Consider the following 12,677-nt stretch of genomic DNA (forward strand, 5'->3'; position numbering starts at 1 on the left):
TTGAATCCCTTGGAACTAGAGTCATTGATTGTGAGCCACCATGTAGGTGCTGATAACTGAACCCCAGTCCTCTGGAAAAGCAGCCAGTGCTCTTAACCACTGAGCCAACTCTTTAGCCCCAAGAACATTATATTTTCACAAAATCGTTAAAGGTTATAGAACAATCAATTTTTCAAGTGACTTATATAAATTAGTTTCTGTTATTAAGGTTTAAGACAAAATGGTCATTTTTTTTACACTGTACAAAGTGAAGATGAACAATACTTACTTTCCAAAGGTATTTTTTGCTTGAAATATGTTGACACTTTCACAGGTTGCATTGCCTTATTCTGATTTGTAAATCTTTGTGTGTGCATGTATGTATGTGTTTGTGTGTGAGTATTTAGACTGGTGGGTATGTGCATGGTGCACATGTGGTCAGAGGACAATTTTAGGCATTGGTCGTCACCTTCTACTTTGTTTGAGACAGATTCCTAGTTGTTTGTCTCCACATACACTCATCCATGAGCTTCCAGGTATTCTTCTGTTTCCACCTCCCACCTTACTGTAGGAGCACTGGGATTATGGATGACATCACTGTAACCAGGCTTAGGTTGGTTTTAGGAATCTGAACTCAGGTTCTCATACTTGCATGACAAGCCTTGTAACCCACTGAGCAATCTACCAATCCCCCTTTCAGATTTTGGAACTTACTTTTTTTCTAGAAGTGATTATTGGGTGTATAAAGTTACACCTCTCCAGAATGCTTGTTTCCAAAGTAATTAACAAGTTTTTTTTGTTTTTGTTTTTTTAAATGCACCCCCCCCCCCCACACACACACACACCCTACCTTACTATGTAGCTCTGGCTATCCTGGAACTCACTGTGTAGACCAGTCTGCCTCAACCTCACAAAGATCCACCTGCCTCTGCCTTCTGAGTGCTGGGATTAAAGACATGCCTTTAAAAGTGTTTTACACCTGAGTTTTTGTTTGCTTGTTTTGTTTTTTGTTGTTGTTTTGTTATTCTGTTGAGATGGAGCTGTAGCACGAATCTTAAAAGGTCATATTAGTAAAATCAAACCCGGAGCCAGGTATTGGATTAAAGCTGGAAGGTCAGAGAAGCAGAACAGGCCACAGCCACCTTACCTCGCCAATTCCTCAGCTGATCCTGTTTCCTCAGACTGGATGCCTCTCAGCTGAACTGTGCTGCTCAAAAGCCTAAAAGCTTAACCAGCTCTAGTTCCTGGTCCTCACGTCTTATATACCTTTTTGTCATCACTTTCTGGGATTAAAGGCATGAGTCACCATGCCTGGCTGTTTCCAGTGTGGCTTTGAACTCACAGAGATCCAAATGGATCTCTGCCTCTGGAATGCTAGGATTAAAGGCATGTGCTACCACTGCCTAACCTCTATGTTTAATATTATGGTTGTTTCGTTCTCTGACCCCCAGATAAGTTTATTGGGGTACACAATATATCAACCACATTGAGCCTTACCATGTATCCCTGGCAGGCCTGGAACTCATAGAGATACAACTTGCTCTGCCTTCTGAGTGCTAGGATTAAAGGCATGTACCACTGTTCTTGGCTCCCAAGATTATTTTTTTTAAGGGTTTTGATTTCTTTGTGTGTGTGAACCAATGTGTTTAGTTAGGGTTACTTATATAGGAACATAGGCAGCTTACTAGAAAATATCTCTCCCACTCCCAGCAATCATTTTATCTTCAGGGAGGATCATGCTTTCTTTCTTTGTTTCTACAAGACTTGTTTTTCCAAAACATATACCTTACCTGTAAAAATGTCAAATTGTAACACTGTTTTATCAAGTAAAGCTGTAATATATGCTTTTTATACTTTTGAATTTCCCTTTTCCTAATGTATTAGTATATTCATTCTCCATGAGAAATGATATTTTAAACAAAAATGAAGCTTTGAGCTCAGTCTTTAAAGCATTTGCCTTGCCAACATGAGGCCCTTGAGTTGAACCTTAGAACTCCAATAAAAATCCAGACATGGTTACACTTGTAATTCCAGTGATGATAGGGAGATAGACACAGTTGAATGCCTAGGCCTTGCTGACCAGCCAGTCTCTACTAGTCTACGAGTTCCAGGATTCTGAGAAATCTTGACTCAACAAAGACAGATGATAGATCTAGAGAGCTGTCTCAGTGGTTAAGAACACTTGTGGCTCTTACAGAAGGTGGCTTACAACCATCTGTAACTTCAGTTCCAGGGGATCTGATGCCTGTTTCTGGCACTAGACTCACATGTGGTGCACATACATATATAGGCAAAGCACTCATACACATAAATAAAAGTTATAAAAAAGGTAGATGGTGTCCTGAGTAATAGTAACACCTAGGGTCATTCTCTGGCTTCCATACTCACCCTCACACACACATGCAATGCCATGTACATCCAACACATATATACATACACACATGAAATAAAAGTAGCTATATTCATTTTCAGGAATATTTTCTTGGATTTGTCATCAAGCCATAAAGCTCATTTTGTGCTGTTTACTACATTTTTTTTTTTGCTTTTGCTAGTCTGTGCTTAAATTAAAAAATGTATAGTATATACATTTGTAATGTATAAGTTTACATGTTAATCATTTAATAACTACTAAACATCATCAAACCTTGACAGTTTTTTGGAACAAATTTTTTTTAATGTCAATATTGTTTTTAACTGGGAAAGCCAGATAAAATTATTATTCTAAAAGAAAGGAAATACTTTTACTAGGCTTTCTGGTTTTGTTTTAATGAAAAATGATTCTTTATTTCCTATCCAGTCCAAACCAGTGAAATTTTCTGAAAGTGAGGATAATGCTAATCTCTTGATTTGTGTGTTTGATTTGCTAATGAGGATAATGATAGTAAACCCAAGCACGGTAGTAAAGGACAGAGAGAATCTGGGAAGTATTGGCACACTACAGGTTGTGCTGTAACCTAAGGTGGTGGTGTTTTTTTAAACAACTCTTCTGGCCAGGGGGTGGTGCACACCTTTAATCCCAGCACTGAGGAGGCAGAGGGAGAAGGATCTCTGTGAGTTCGAGGCCAGCCTGGTCTACAGCGTTAGTTCCAGGATAGCCAAGGATGCACAGAGAAACCCTGTCTCAAAAACAAAAACCTAACTCTTCTGCTTTAGAGTGATAGTTGTGGATGATACCAAAGGGAGGAAGGAAGCTGTACCTAAATCAAGTGAGTTTAATGCCTACACTGTTTATATAGAGTATTCCCCATCTCTGGCCAGCTGTGTCAGTGATACTTAATGGAACTAACATAAATGTTTTTAATTTTGCTGTCCTCTCATGCTGACATTTTTTCTTTTCAACTGTGACTAGTATTGAACTCTCCCTTTTCTTCTTTGCAGTTACAAGATAATAAAACTTTCCTAGCAATGCTAAACCATGTGTTGAGTATGGATGGATTTTACTTTTCAACAACATATGACTTGACCCATACTTTGCAACGGCTGTCTAACACAAGTCCAGAATTTCAAGAAATGAGTCTCTTGGAAAGGGTAAGCTGGATCTTCAGGTAGCTTAATTTATTTTTAGTTGTTTTTAAAAGAGGCATGTCTCTTTAACCTATAAAAAAAATTTTTTTCCCTACCCCCCCACTCTCCAGCCCTGGAGTTAAACTCAGGGCCTCGTGTGCTAGGGAAGCATCCTCCTATTGAACCATATCTCCAGTCCTGTTTTGATTTATCATACTCTTGACTGTATTAGAGTCATATGTGAGGCTTTGAACACATACCATGTTTTAAATGTCTATCATAGGCCTCACTGAGGGCCCTGCCTTGTGTATATACACAGCCAAGATTGAGATAAATTGGGGTAGATACTCAAATATCTAGTAGAAACTCACACAGGTGATTAGATGAAAACCTTTCAGAATGTGTGTGTACATGTACTCATAATACAGTGATAGAGTTTGAACCTAGGGCTTTGCTTGTAGTAGGCAAGCACTCTACCACTGAATTACATCCCAACCTGAGTTTGTAATTTTGCATAAATATTCCAGGCTATTAACTGTAAACTTGGGGAACAAGTCTTCAAACTAGCTTTGTATTGTATTAGTTTATGATTTCATTGCTTAGTTCAGCACTATTAGCAACATAATTAAGCTTATTAAAAAAAAAGTCAGTGTTCTAATAGGTAATGACCAGTCATTTGTGATGTTGTTTTCTAAGTAGAAGAGACAGCAATTTGTTGATTTTTTTTTTCTTTCTTTTTTTTTTTTTTTTGGTTTTTTCGAGGCAGGGTTTCACTGTGTAGCTTTGCGCCTTTCCTGGAACTCACTTGGTAGTCCAGGCTGGCCTCGAACTCACAGAGATCCGCCTGCCTCTGCCTCCCGAGTGCAATTTGTTGATTTAAGAATCTGAGCCAGTTATGAAGGTAGAGGCATGCTCTCACTCTCATTCTCGCTCTGGCTGTCCTGCTCTCACACCAGGATCTCACTGAATTTCCCAGGATGGCCTTGAACTCACTGTGTAGCCCAAAAAGGCCTTGGATCCTTTGCCTCAGCCTTCTGATGGGATTATAAGGCCTGTGCCACAGGCCTAATATGAGTGTACTTTTAATACTAGGTTTTAAATGTCCTCAGCTGGGTTTCTGCTACTCTAGGACATGGCTTTTTGCTGCCTTGGTTTTATTTATCTGTTTTTATTTTATTTTGTGTGTGTGGTGCTAGAGCTTAAACCAAGTACTTCATGCATACTAAGAAGCATTCTACCACTGAGCCATGCCCTCTATTCCTGCCTTTATTATTTTTCTTCTTTAATTAATAAAGCATGGACATGTTTAAAGGGCATGCAGAATTTTAAAGGTTGCTATCTGTATGACATTGCCAGTAATAGACCATTTTGACTAGTGAAAATGATAAATTTCACTAATTTAGTATTTTAGTTATTTAGCTATTTGGAGTTAAGATTTTGCATTCTAATCAAGTAAAATTGTATGTTAATTTACAGATAAGCTAAGTAATCAAGACATTTAGCTTTAAAACAAGAGACTGATGCTTTTAAAACCAATTGCTGTACTTCTTACATGTTCATCAAACTTCTCTCCTGTGCCTGTTGTATGCCAGGCATGTAATACTTAGTGGGGACTTAAAATGAAAACCCGAAGCCCCTGTGCTATGAGAAGAGCCTTCAGTATACTTAGAGAGGTAATAGTACAAGCATTCACAAGCAGAGGTGACTCCCACTGGAGAGAGGGGTCAAAATTTAGTGGGATCCTATAGAAAGGAGAGTAATTCTCCTGGGAATGCCAGGGACAGCTATACTGAGGAAGGTTGCTTTGGAGCTGAGGCTTATCAGTTAGGTGATAATGGGAGAGGGAGGCTTTTGGCAAAGGAGTGGGAAGAGAAGTTGTAGAAGCCAGAAGCTATCTCTTCTGTAACAGAAAGGGAATTTTTTTTTTTTTTAATATTTTTGTTTTTCTTTTGAGATAGGATCTCACTATGTAACTCTGGCTGTCCTGGAACTCACTATGTTGATGAGGCTGACCTTGAACTCACAGAGAGATCTGCTTGCCTCTGCTTCATGCGTACTGAGATTAAAAGTGTGCACTGCTGTGCCCAGCTAGGGAATTTTTTTTAAGCTAAATAAAAATGTCACAGAGACTCATAAAATTGATTAATGAAACCTTATCTTTTTTTTAATTTAATTTTATTTTATTTTACAATACAATTCAGTTCTACATATCAGCCACGGATTCCTTTGTTTTCCCCCCTCCTGCCCCCCTCCCCTTCCCCCAGCCTACTCCCTATTCCCACCTCATCCAGGGCAAAGCCTCCCCCGAGGACTGAGATCAACCTGGTAGACTCAGTCCAGGCAGGTCCAGTCCCCTCCTCCCAGGCCGAGCCAAGCGACCCTGTATAAGCCCCAGGTTTCAAACAGCCAACTCATGCAATGAGCACAGGACCCGGTCCCACTGCCTGGATGCCTCCCAAATAGATCAAGCCAATCGACTATCTCACCCATTCAGAGGGCCTGATCCAGTTGGGGGCCCCTCAGCCATTGGTTCATAGTTCATGTGTTTCCATTTGTTTGGCTATTTGTCCCTGTGCTTTATCCAACCTTGATCTCAACAATTCTTGCTCATATAAACCCTCCTCTTTCTTGCTAATTGGACTCCCGGAGCTCCACCCGGGACCTAGCCGTGGATCTCTGCATCCAGTTCCCTCGATCATTGAATGGGGTGAAACCTTATCTTAAGACAAAAAAACTAACATTGAATGGTCAGTGTTTTTGCATAGAATTAAGGACTTTTTTTTGTTTTGGTTCCTTGATTCTATTTTTCCAGCTGTTATTTTATTCTTAAAGGTTTCCATTTCAGCTTTTTAAAGACTTTGACACTTATAAAGCCATGTGGCAGAATCCTGTGGCTTTTTATTCCTCTAACCTTTTTTAGTTGCTGCTTCTACTCGTAATTCAACGGTAATTTGTTTTAGCACTATGCTTTTTATCAAGTTGTATTACAAATAATTCAACATTTAGAAATAGCACATTATTATTTACATTTCACTGACTTGTAAAATATTTAGTTATGTAATCGAACCCATTGTGCAATGATAACTCCTAAGTATGAGTAGCACAAACTACTTGGAAACACAAACTAAAAGATATGATATTCCCCTGGCCATGACACCATAGGTCATTTCCTATGACCTTAGGTGTGAGGAGGGAGAGAGTAAGGCTCAGCGCTGTGCTATCTACTTAGCCCATGTGCTGAGCTGAAGAAACCCGGGTTCCTCTGTATTTGTGATGGATTATCAGCCTGGCAGAGGGGAGGTCAGACCTTTAAATAGCAGCTGTCAGATCTCCAGGGAGACCAAGCAAAGATTTGGCTCTGAGATGGCAGTCACTGAAGAACTAACTGAGGAGACAGCAGAAAGGATGTGTAGAATTCCTTTATCCTTGAGTAGGCCAGTCAGGAGTGGGGGCAAGATGGAGGCCAAGTAGCTGTGCAATAGCTATACTGGATCAGGTGTTGTCCTTGGTGGTGGTAGTGGAGATGGAGAAATGAGTGTAGACTCTGAAAGAGATTTAGTTCTTGGCCAGTGATTACCTAGAAAAATGGGAGAGGATACCTGGAGTTTCTATGTGTGATAAGGCAGACAGGAATGGGAAGAAGAGGAGCAGATTTGAAATGATGTGTATTCTGTTGGGACATGTCAGAGAAACTCATATTAGCCATCAGGTGGAGGCATTGATGAGTGTAGTTTTCCATTTGGGGACACTTACTGTGGCTGGAGATATTTCATTAAGTTTCAAAACTTCTCTCAGGCAGATCAGCGGTTTGTATGGAACGGGCATCTGCTCAGAGAACTGTCTGCTCAGCCAGAGGTAATGTACTCCATTTCGAATATGCTTTCTTGTCATAATACATGTTTGACTGTGTTAAAATGACTAACCACTCATTAGGGAGTGGGTAAATAATTCTAACTATAACACACACACACACACACACACACACACACACACACACACACACACACACACACACCCATTCTTGCCCTCTCTTACTGATATATGTAGAAATCTAATCTCCTATTGTGTTAACTTCCTGACATGGAGATAAAATGTCTGAGAGAACTTAGGAGAGAGTGTTTAGGCTTAGGGGTTTCGGAATTTTCATTCCACTGTCTGATGACTCCCTTGCCTTTGGGTCTTTAGTCAAGAGAACATGCCAGGGAGTACACTGATGGAGCAAATTGCTCACTTGATGATAGTCAACAAAAGCAAATAGGCTTAGTGTACAGTGCCTTTATAAAGGTTAGTTTTTAATGACTGTCATTCTTTCTACTAGGCTATACCTTCTAAAGTCCAAGAGCTTCTCTGGCCAGTTCCCAAGCCTTTGAAAACATAAGCTTTTAGGGACACTTAAGGTACAAACTGTAATACTTATGAATGGGAAGCTTTAAATGAAAAACATTAACTTTCTCTAAGACAGCTAGAATGAGTTGTACTGATGAATAATGTAGAAGTAAGGGATAGGGGCTCAGTCCTGTTAGTGCAAAAACCACAGTTCTCATTTTAAAAGGAGTAAGATTTATTCTAGAGCCATTTTGAATGACCATGGCCTAGGAACACAGATTTAGGCTAACTCCAAATTCCATGTTTCAATGTGGAAGAAATTTGAGATTTTTATAGTTTTATAAAACAATGAAAGTCATAAAGCAAGGCAAGTTTAAAATACGTTGGTGTGTACATCGAAGAGGCAGTTATAGCAAGATGGGGAGGAAGATTTTCTATAGGCCCAGGATGCTATCTGATGACATTCTTAGCTTTTAAGTTTAATGGAAGCTAATGATCTGCTAATTGAATAGATTCCTAAAGGGTTTTTTTTTTTTTTTTTAATCTATTAATCACAGAATGTCAGTTCTGACACAGAGCTAGGGAAGGAATGGCTGTTTTAGAGGCTAGGACTAGCCTAAGACAAGGTAACTAGCTTCTGGACCTGCAACATTTCCAGTCTCTCCACAGGGCTGCAGTTCTAATTAGTCACCTCTGCAAACGTGGCTTCTGTCCAAGAGTTCTTGTTCTCAGTCTTCAGGCCAGGTGGAAACTCCCCTAACTCACCACCAACCTCATCCTGTGTTGTATAAATGAGGTGTGAGCTAAAGCACTTAGATCTGTAGAAGTGATTTGTTTTTTGCTGTTTGCAGAATATTTTATTTATTTTTGGTAGTTGAGATTGCAAATCATTAGCCTATAACTTTTCTAGAAGTAGAAGAGTTACAGGCAAAGACTGAGAAGGAGTATTCAGCTTCATGTAGTTTTACTGGTGTTTATCTGTGACCATTTAAACCCTAGTGATTACACTGCCGTTTTACCTGCAACATTATAGACATTTCCCTAACATTAGAACTTACATGAACTCTCACTGTATGGTTATATTTGTATATTACTGCCTGTGTGTAAATATGTCTTACATGGTTTATTATTTAAGGAGTGCTGATTCTAAATACATTGTATATCTTCTTTTAGGTCCATCGGTTTGCTCTTCCAGTGTTACATGGCTGTATCCTTATCTGAAATTTTTGCACCTTAGTTTCTACAGTCTTTGTTTAAATTTTATTTTACATGTTTAAATGTTAGAAAGTTTAAATTTTAAGACAGATGCAGAGTCTCAAATGTGATGTGAGATGAGTATTTCAGTATTAGAAATTGCTGTTAATGTATAAATGTAAAATCTTAGCACAGACTGTAAACAACCCCTCTCCCCTTTTTAGATTATGTCTTCTACAGAGTATATTTTTGTTCAAGAGTTTGATGGCTGGTGGCTTTTAAGGAAAGATGTATAACTGTATCTTGCCCTTTTTGAGTTATCTTGTAGCAGTGAATTACAGAAGAATAGAGTGAACCTATTTAAATGATGCTTTTCCTTAGTGTTAAATCAGACTTAAGAATGACAGTGATCAAAAACTTGAAGAGAAGTAAATTATTTAAATTATTATAAATTTTAATTATCATTTCAAGAGTGATAGAAATATGAAAATAGAATACAAAGAATAACACTTGGGGAAAATCAAAGTGTAAATACAAAACAAGTGTTGGTTATCTAATTGTAGATTCATTTCAAGAATACGTTCTTATCAGATACCATAATAAAGTAGGAACTCACAGTGAATGGGCTACTGAAGGAAGGTGCAGTATGTGCTAATGAGTGTTGCAGTCAGGACCCTGTATATGAATTGGCATCTTTGTGTCAAGTACAACGATGAAGTTTATTGACCTAGTAGTCGGGTTTATTTGTTCATTATGCTACTATAAAATTTTTATATTATTAAGTAATGGAGTGTAAGATGAATTGCTAAATGGTCTTATTAATAAAAAACTCAGAGCCAGATGAAAGTAGAGAGGTCAAAGGAATAGGACAAGCCACAGCCAAGCTCACCTTACCAACTCCTCAGCCTCCAGAGAGAGCTACTTCCTCTATATTTACGCCTACATCCTTTCTGTGCCCTGCCATCTCACTTCCTCTTTCTGCCCAGCTCTATCACTTCCTGTCTGTCTGTATAGACCTCCAGGCCTCTATGGTTAACTAGTGCTGGAAATAAAGGCGTGTGCCACCATGGCTGGCTCTGTTCTCAGTGTGGCCTTGAACTCACAGAGATCCGGATGAATCTCTGCCTCCCGAATGCTAGGATTAAAGGCATAAAGCGTTTGCTACCATTGCGTTTGCTACCATTGCCTGACTTCTATGTTTAATATAGTGGCTGGCTTTTTCCTGTGATACTCAGATAAGCTTTATTGGGGTGCACAAATACAATATCACCACATTTCCCCTTTTTTTGTCTAAAATAAAAAAATTATAACTAATATAAAAAAACTATATACAATAACTATATACAATATATACAGGCAATAAATACATCAACAATGTCTAGTCCATTTGCATTTGACAAATTGAGAGAAAATATTCCATTATCTATCATATTTTGGTAAGTCCAAAATGTACCTAATTCACTTTCTATCCTAACTTGTCTTACAACCAAAAACTATCTTTTGATGTCTTTCAAACAAAATAAAATATATTTTACACCTCTTAGTTTCTTTTCTGACATTGTTAACAAGGAAAACTGTAACTACAACTATCTAATCTTCAACTCCCTTAGAGACTCGAGAAGGAAATAATATTACCTAGTTAAACAGGAAGTGCAAACAAATGACTTCCAAAAAATGTGAGTTATGACAAACATCTGGCTGCCTGGACAGTCACCTGAGGTTTCTCTGCAACGTTGGGGCACCCATCTTTGGTCCACAGGCCTAGCATATCTGACAGACTGATCTGTGAAGCAGGATTTTCTAAAGAGCCATCCTACCTTGTCTTGGCAAGGATTGGCAGTCCTTTCTTTTTGTGTCCTGCTTGTCCATTCTGGACAACATACTGTCAGCAGTCGATGTAAGGGCAATTTCTTGCCCAGTGACTAACTTTTACCACAATGAAAATAAACTCCATATGGAGTTTCTTCAGTGCCCATCATCTTCTCTGAAGTAGATTGGTGCTGCCAGGAGCAGACATGTCTCATAGTCATAAAAAAGAAAAGATCTATGTTATTAAAACATCTTAAATGCCGTATTCTATAGATCTCTGAAGGGTTTGAAGATGACCTGTCTATCTAAAATAAATCTCTGTTTGACCTTGAAAACATACCTAATATGACTACAAGTTCGATTGTAATGAGTAACTACTTTCATTTCTTTATATCCTAATTATTGGTAATAATAACTTTCAAGGATTAGCAATTTGCATTACATTGTTAAATGAACTGTATGGTACAATACCTTGAACAAAATTAGAAATATATGTATAGTATTTTCTAGCAAAATCAATCTCAAATTTGTATCAACATACATAATTTGTATACAATATACAAAAATCCAATCCAATGTAAAATATTTAAAATTAAAATATTGCTTTTAAAAGTAGATTCAATAATCTACCTTTTTATCTCATCATATATCCATATTCTCTCTTTTTCTTTTCAGAGTAGATTGAATAATTTACCTCTTATCTATATCCTCCTTTTTTCCCCAAACAAGAACCTTAAATCTAATTTCCTTTGTTTAGCCTTTATCCTGACCATTAACAATAACAACTTGTAACCAACCATCCTAAACAATGACAATTATGGAGACTTCAAATTTGCTGTTAGGCATGGTCATGATTCCCTGCAGAAAACTGATAGAAACTCAAACACGAAAATATGTACAGGTAGCTAGATGAAACCTTTTTTTCTAGAATGTTAGTATTCTATATGACCATTAATATCATGACACAAGTTTAATATATACATATATATATTAACCTTGTAAGTTTTGATATAAAATTAATACCTTAAAAAAAGTTTTAAAGAGTCAAAACCAAAGAATTATGAGATTAGTGGCAATAGAATAGTCCCTTAGTTTTGGTTTTCTTCTGTCTTATATCAGATGGCTCTTCTGACATGATAATAGAGATTTTGCATTTTCTTTTAACAAGCATGCTTGGATTTAGAGAAGGAGAGAGCCTCCAACTCCAAAGCCAGCTTTACCTTTTAATTGAACTGGGACTACAAAAAGACCATTTGTGTTAAGGGTCTGTAGAGAAGAGCAGAAACAAACATTTAGGAGACTTACGAAATTTTATATATGATATACCAATAGGCTAATTTACTCTTTTTTTCTGGGACATTCTTTTCTGGATGATTTATTTTTCTTCTGATGTCTCATTTGTCCAGTGTTCTTCAGATTCCTTAGCCTTCATTCTCCTGAAAGACAAAAACAGAAACCCTTCCCCAAGCCTAACTTTGGGGAGGTTCCCTTTTGGCAAGTTATAGCTGATTAAATGAAATGCATTTGTTGTTAGTTGTATAAGTTAATTTAAATTGAATGGTCATGCTAGTTAATGAACTATCACCTCTTCTAATTGAGAGGTCTCACGTTGAAATCGAACCTTTACCAATTTTGATGGTATCTATAGCTTTTTTTTTTTCTTCTATAGAAACAAAAGCAAAACCTCATCCCCAAAATCCTGGTTTCCATTCTGAGGTTAGCACATCCTTAAAGTATTCAGGCTCATTTGATTCTGTAGTTTGTTTTTTTTTTCTTTCTATTAACCAGTGTCTCTCCACAGCTGTTGTTCCTTTCTCATTAGCATTGAGAAAATTCAAAGTTAATAGAGCATTATGTAATCTATT

At 37.7% G+C, this 12,677-nt stretch overlaps 1 protein-coding gene across 2 annotated transcripts in view; it reads left to right on the forward strand.

Annotated features, from left to right (window-relative positions):
• The window catches only part of Sacm1l (SAC1 like phosphatidylinositide phosphatase), a 70,671-nt gene that overhangs the window by 25,890 nt on the left and 32,104 nt on the right, over positions 1–12,677 (forward strand). For both annotated transcript variants that reach the window (XM_052725698.1, XM_052725707.1), the window contains 3 exons: positions 3,358–3,507; positions 7,279–7,338; positions 8,983–9,016. In XM_052725698.1, coding sequence (XP_052581658.1) covers positions 3,358–3,507; positions 7,279–7,338; positions 8,983–9,016 — 244 coding nt within the window. The remainder of the gene's footprint in view (positions 1–3,357; positions 3,508–7,278; positions 7,339–8,982; positions 9,017–12,677) is intronic.

This window comes from Peromyscus californicus, unplaced genomic scaffold, assembly GCF_007827085.1.
Source record: "Peromyscus californicus insignis strain IS unplaced genomic scaffold, ASM782708v3 Scaffold_11__1_contigs__length_118956290, whole genome shotgun sequence".
Taxonomy (NCBI): domain Eukaryota; kingdom Metazoa; phylum Chordata; class Mammalia; order Rodentia; family Cricetidae; genus Peromyscus; species Peromyscus californicus.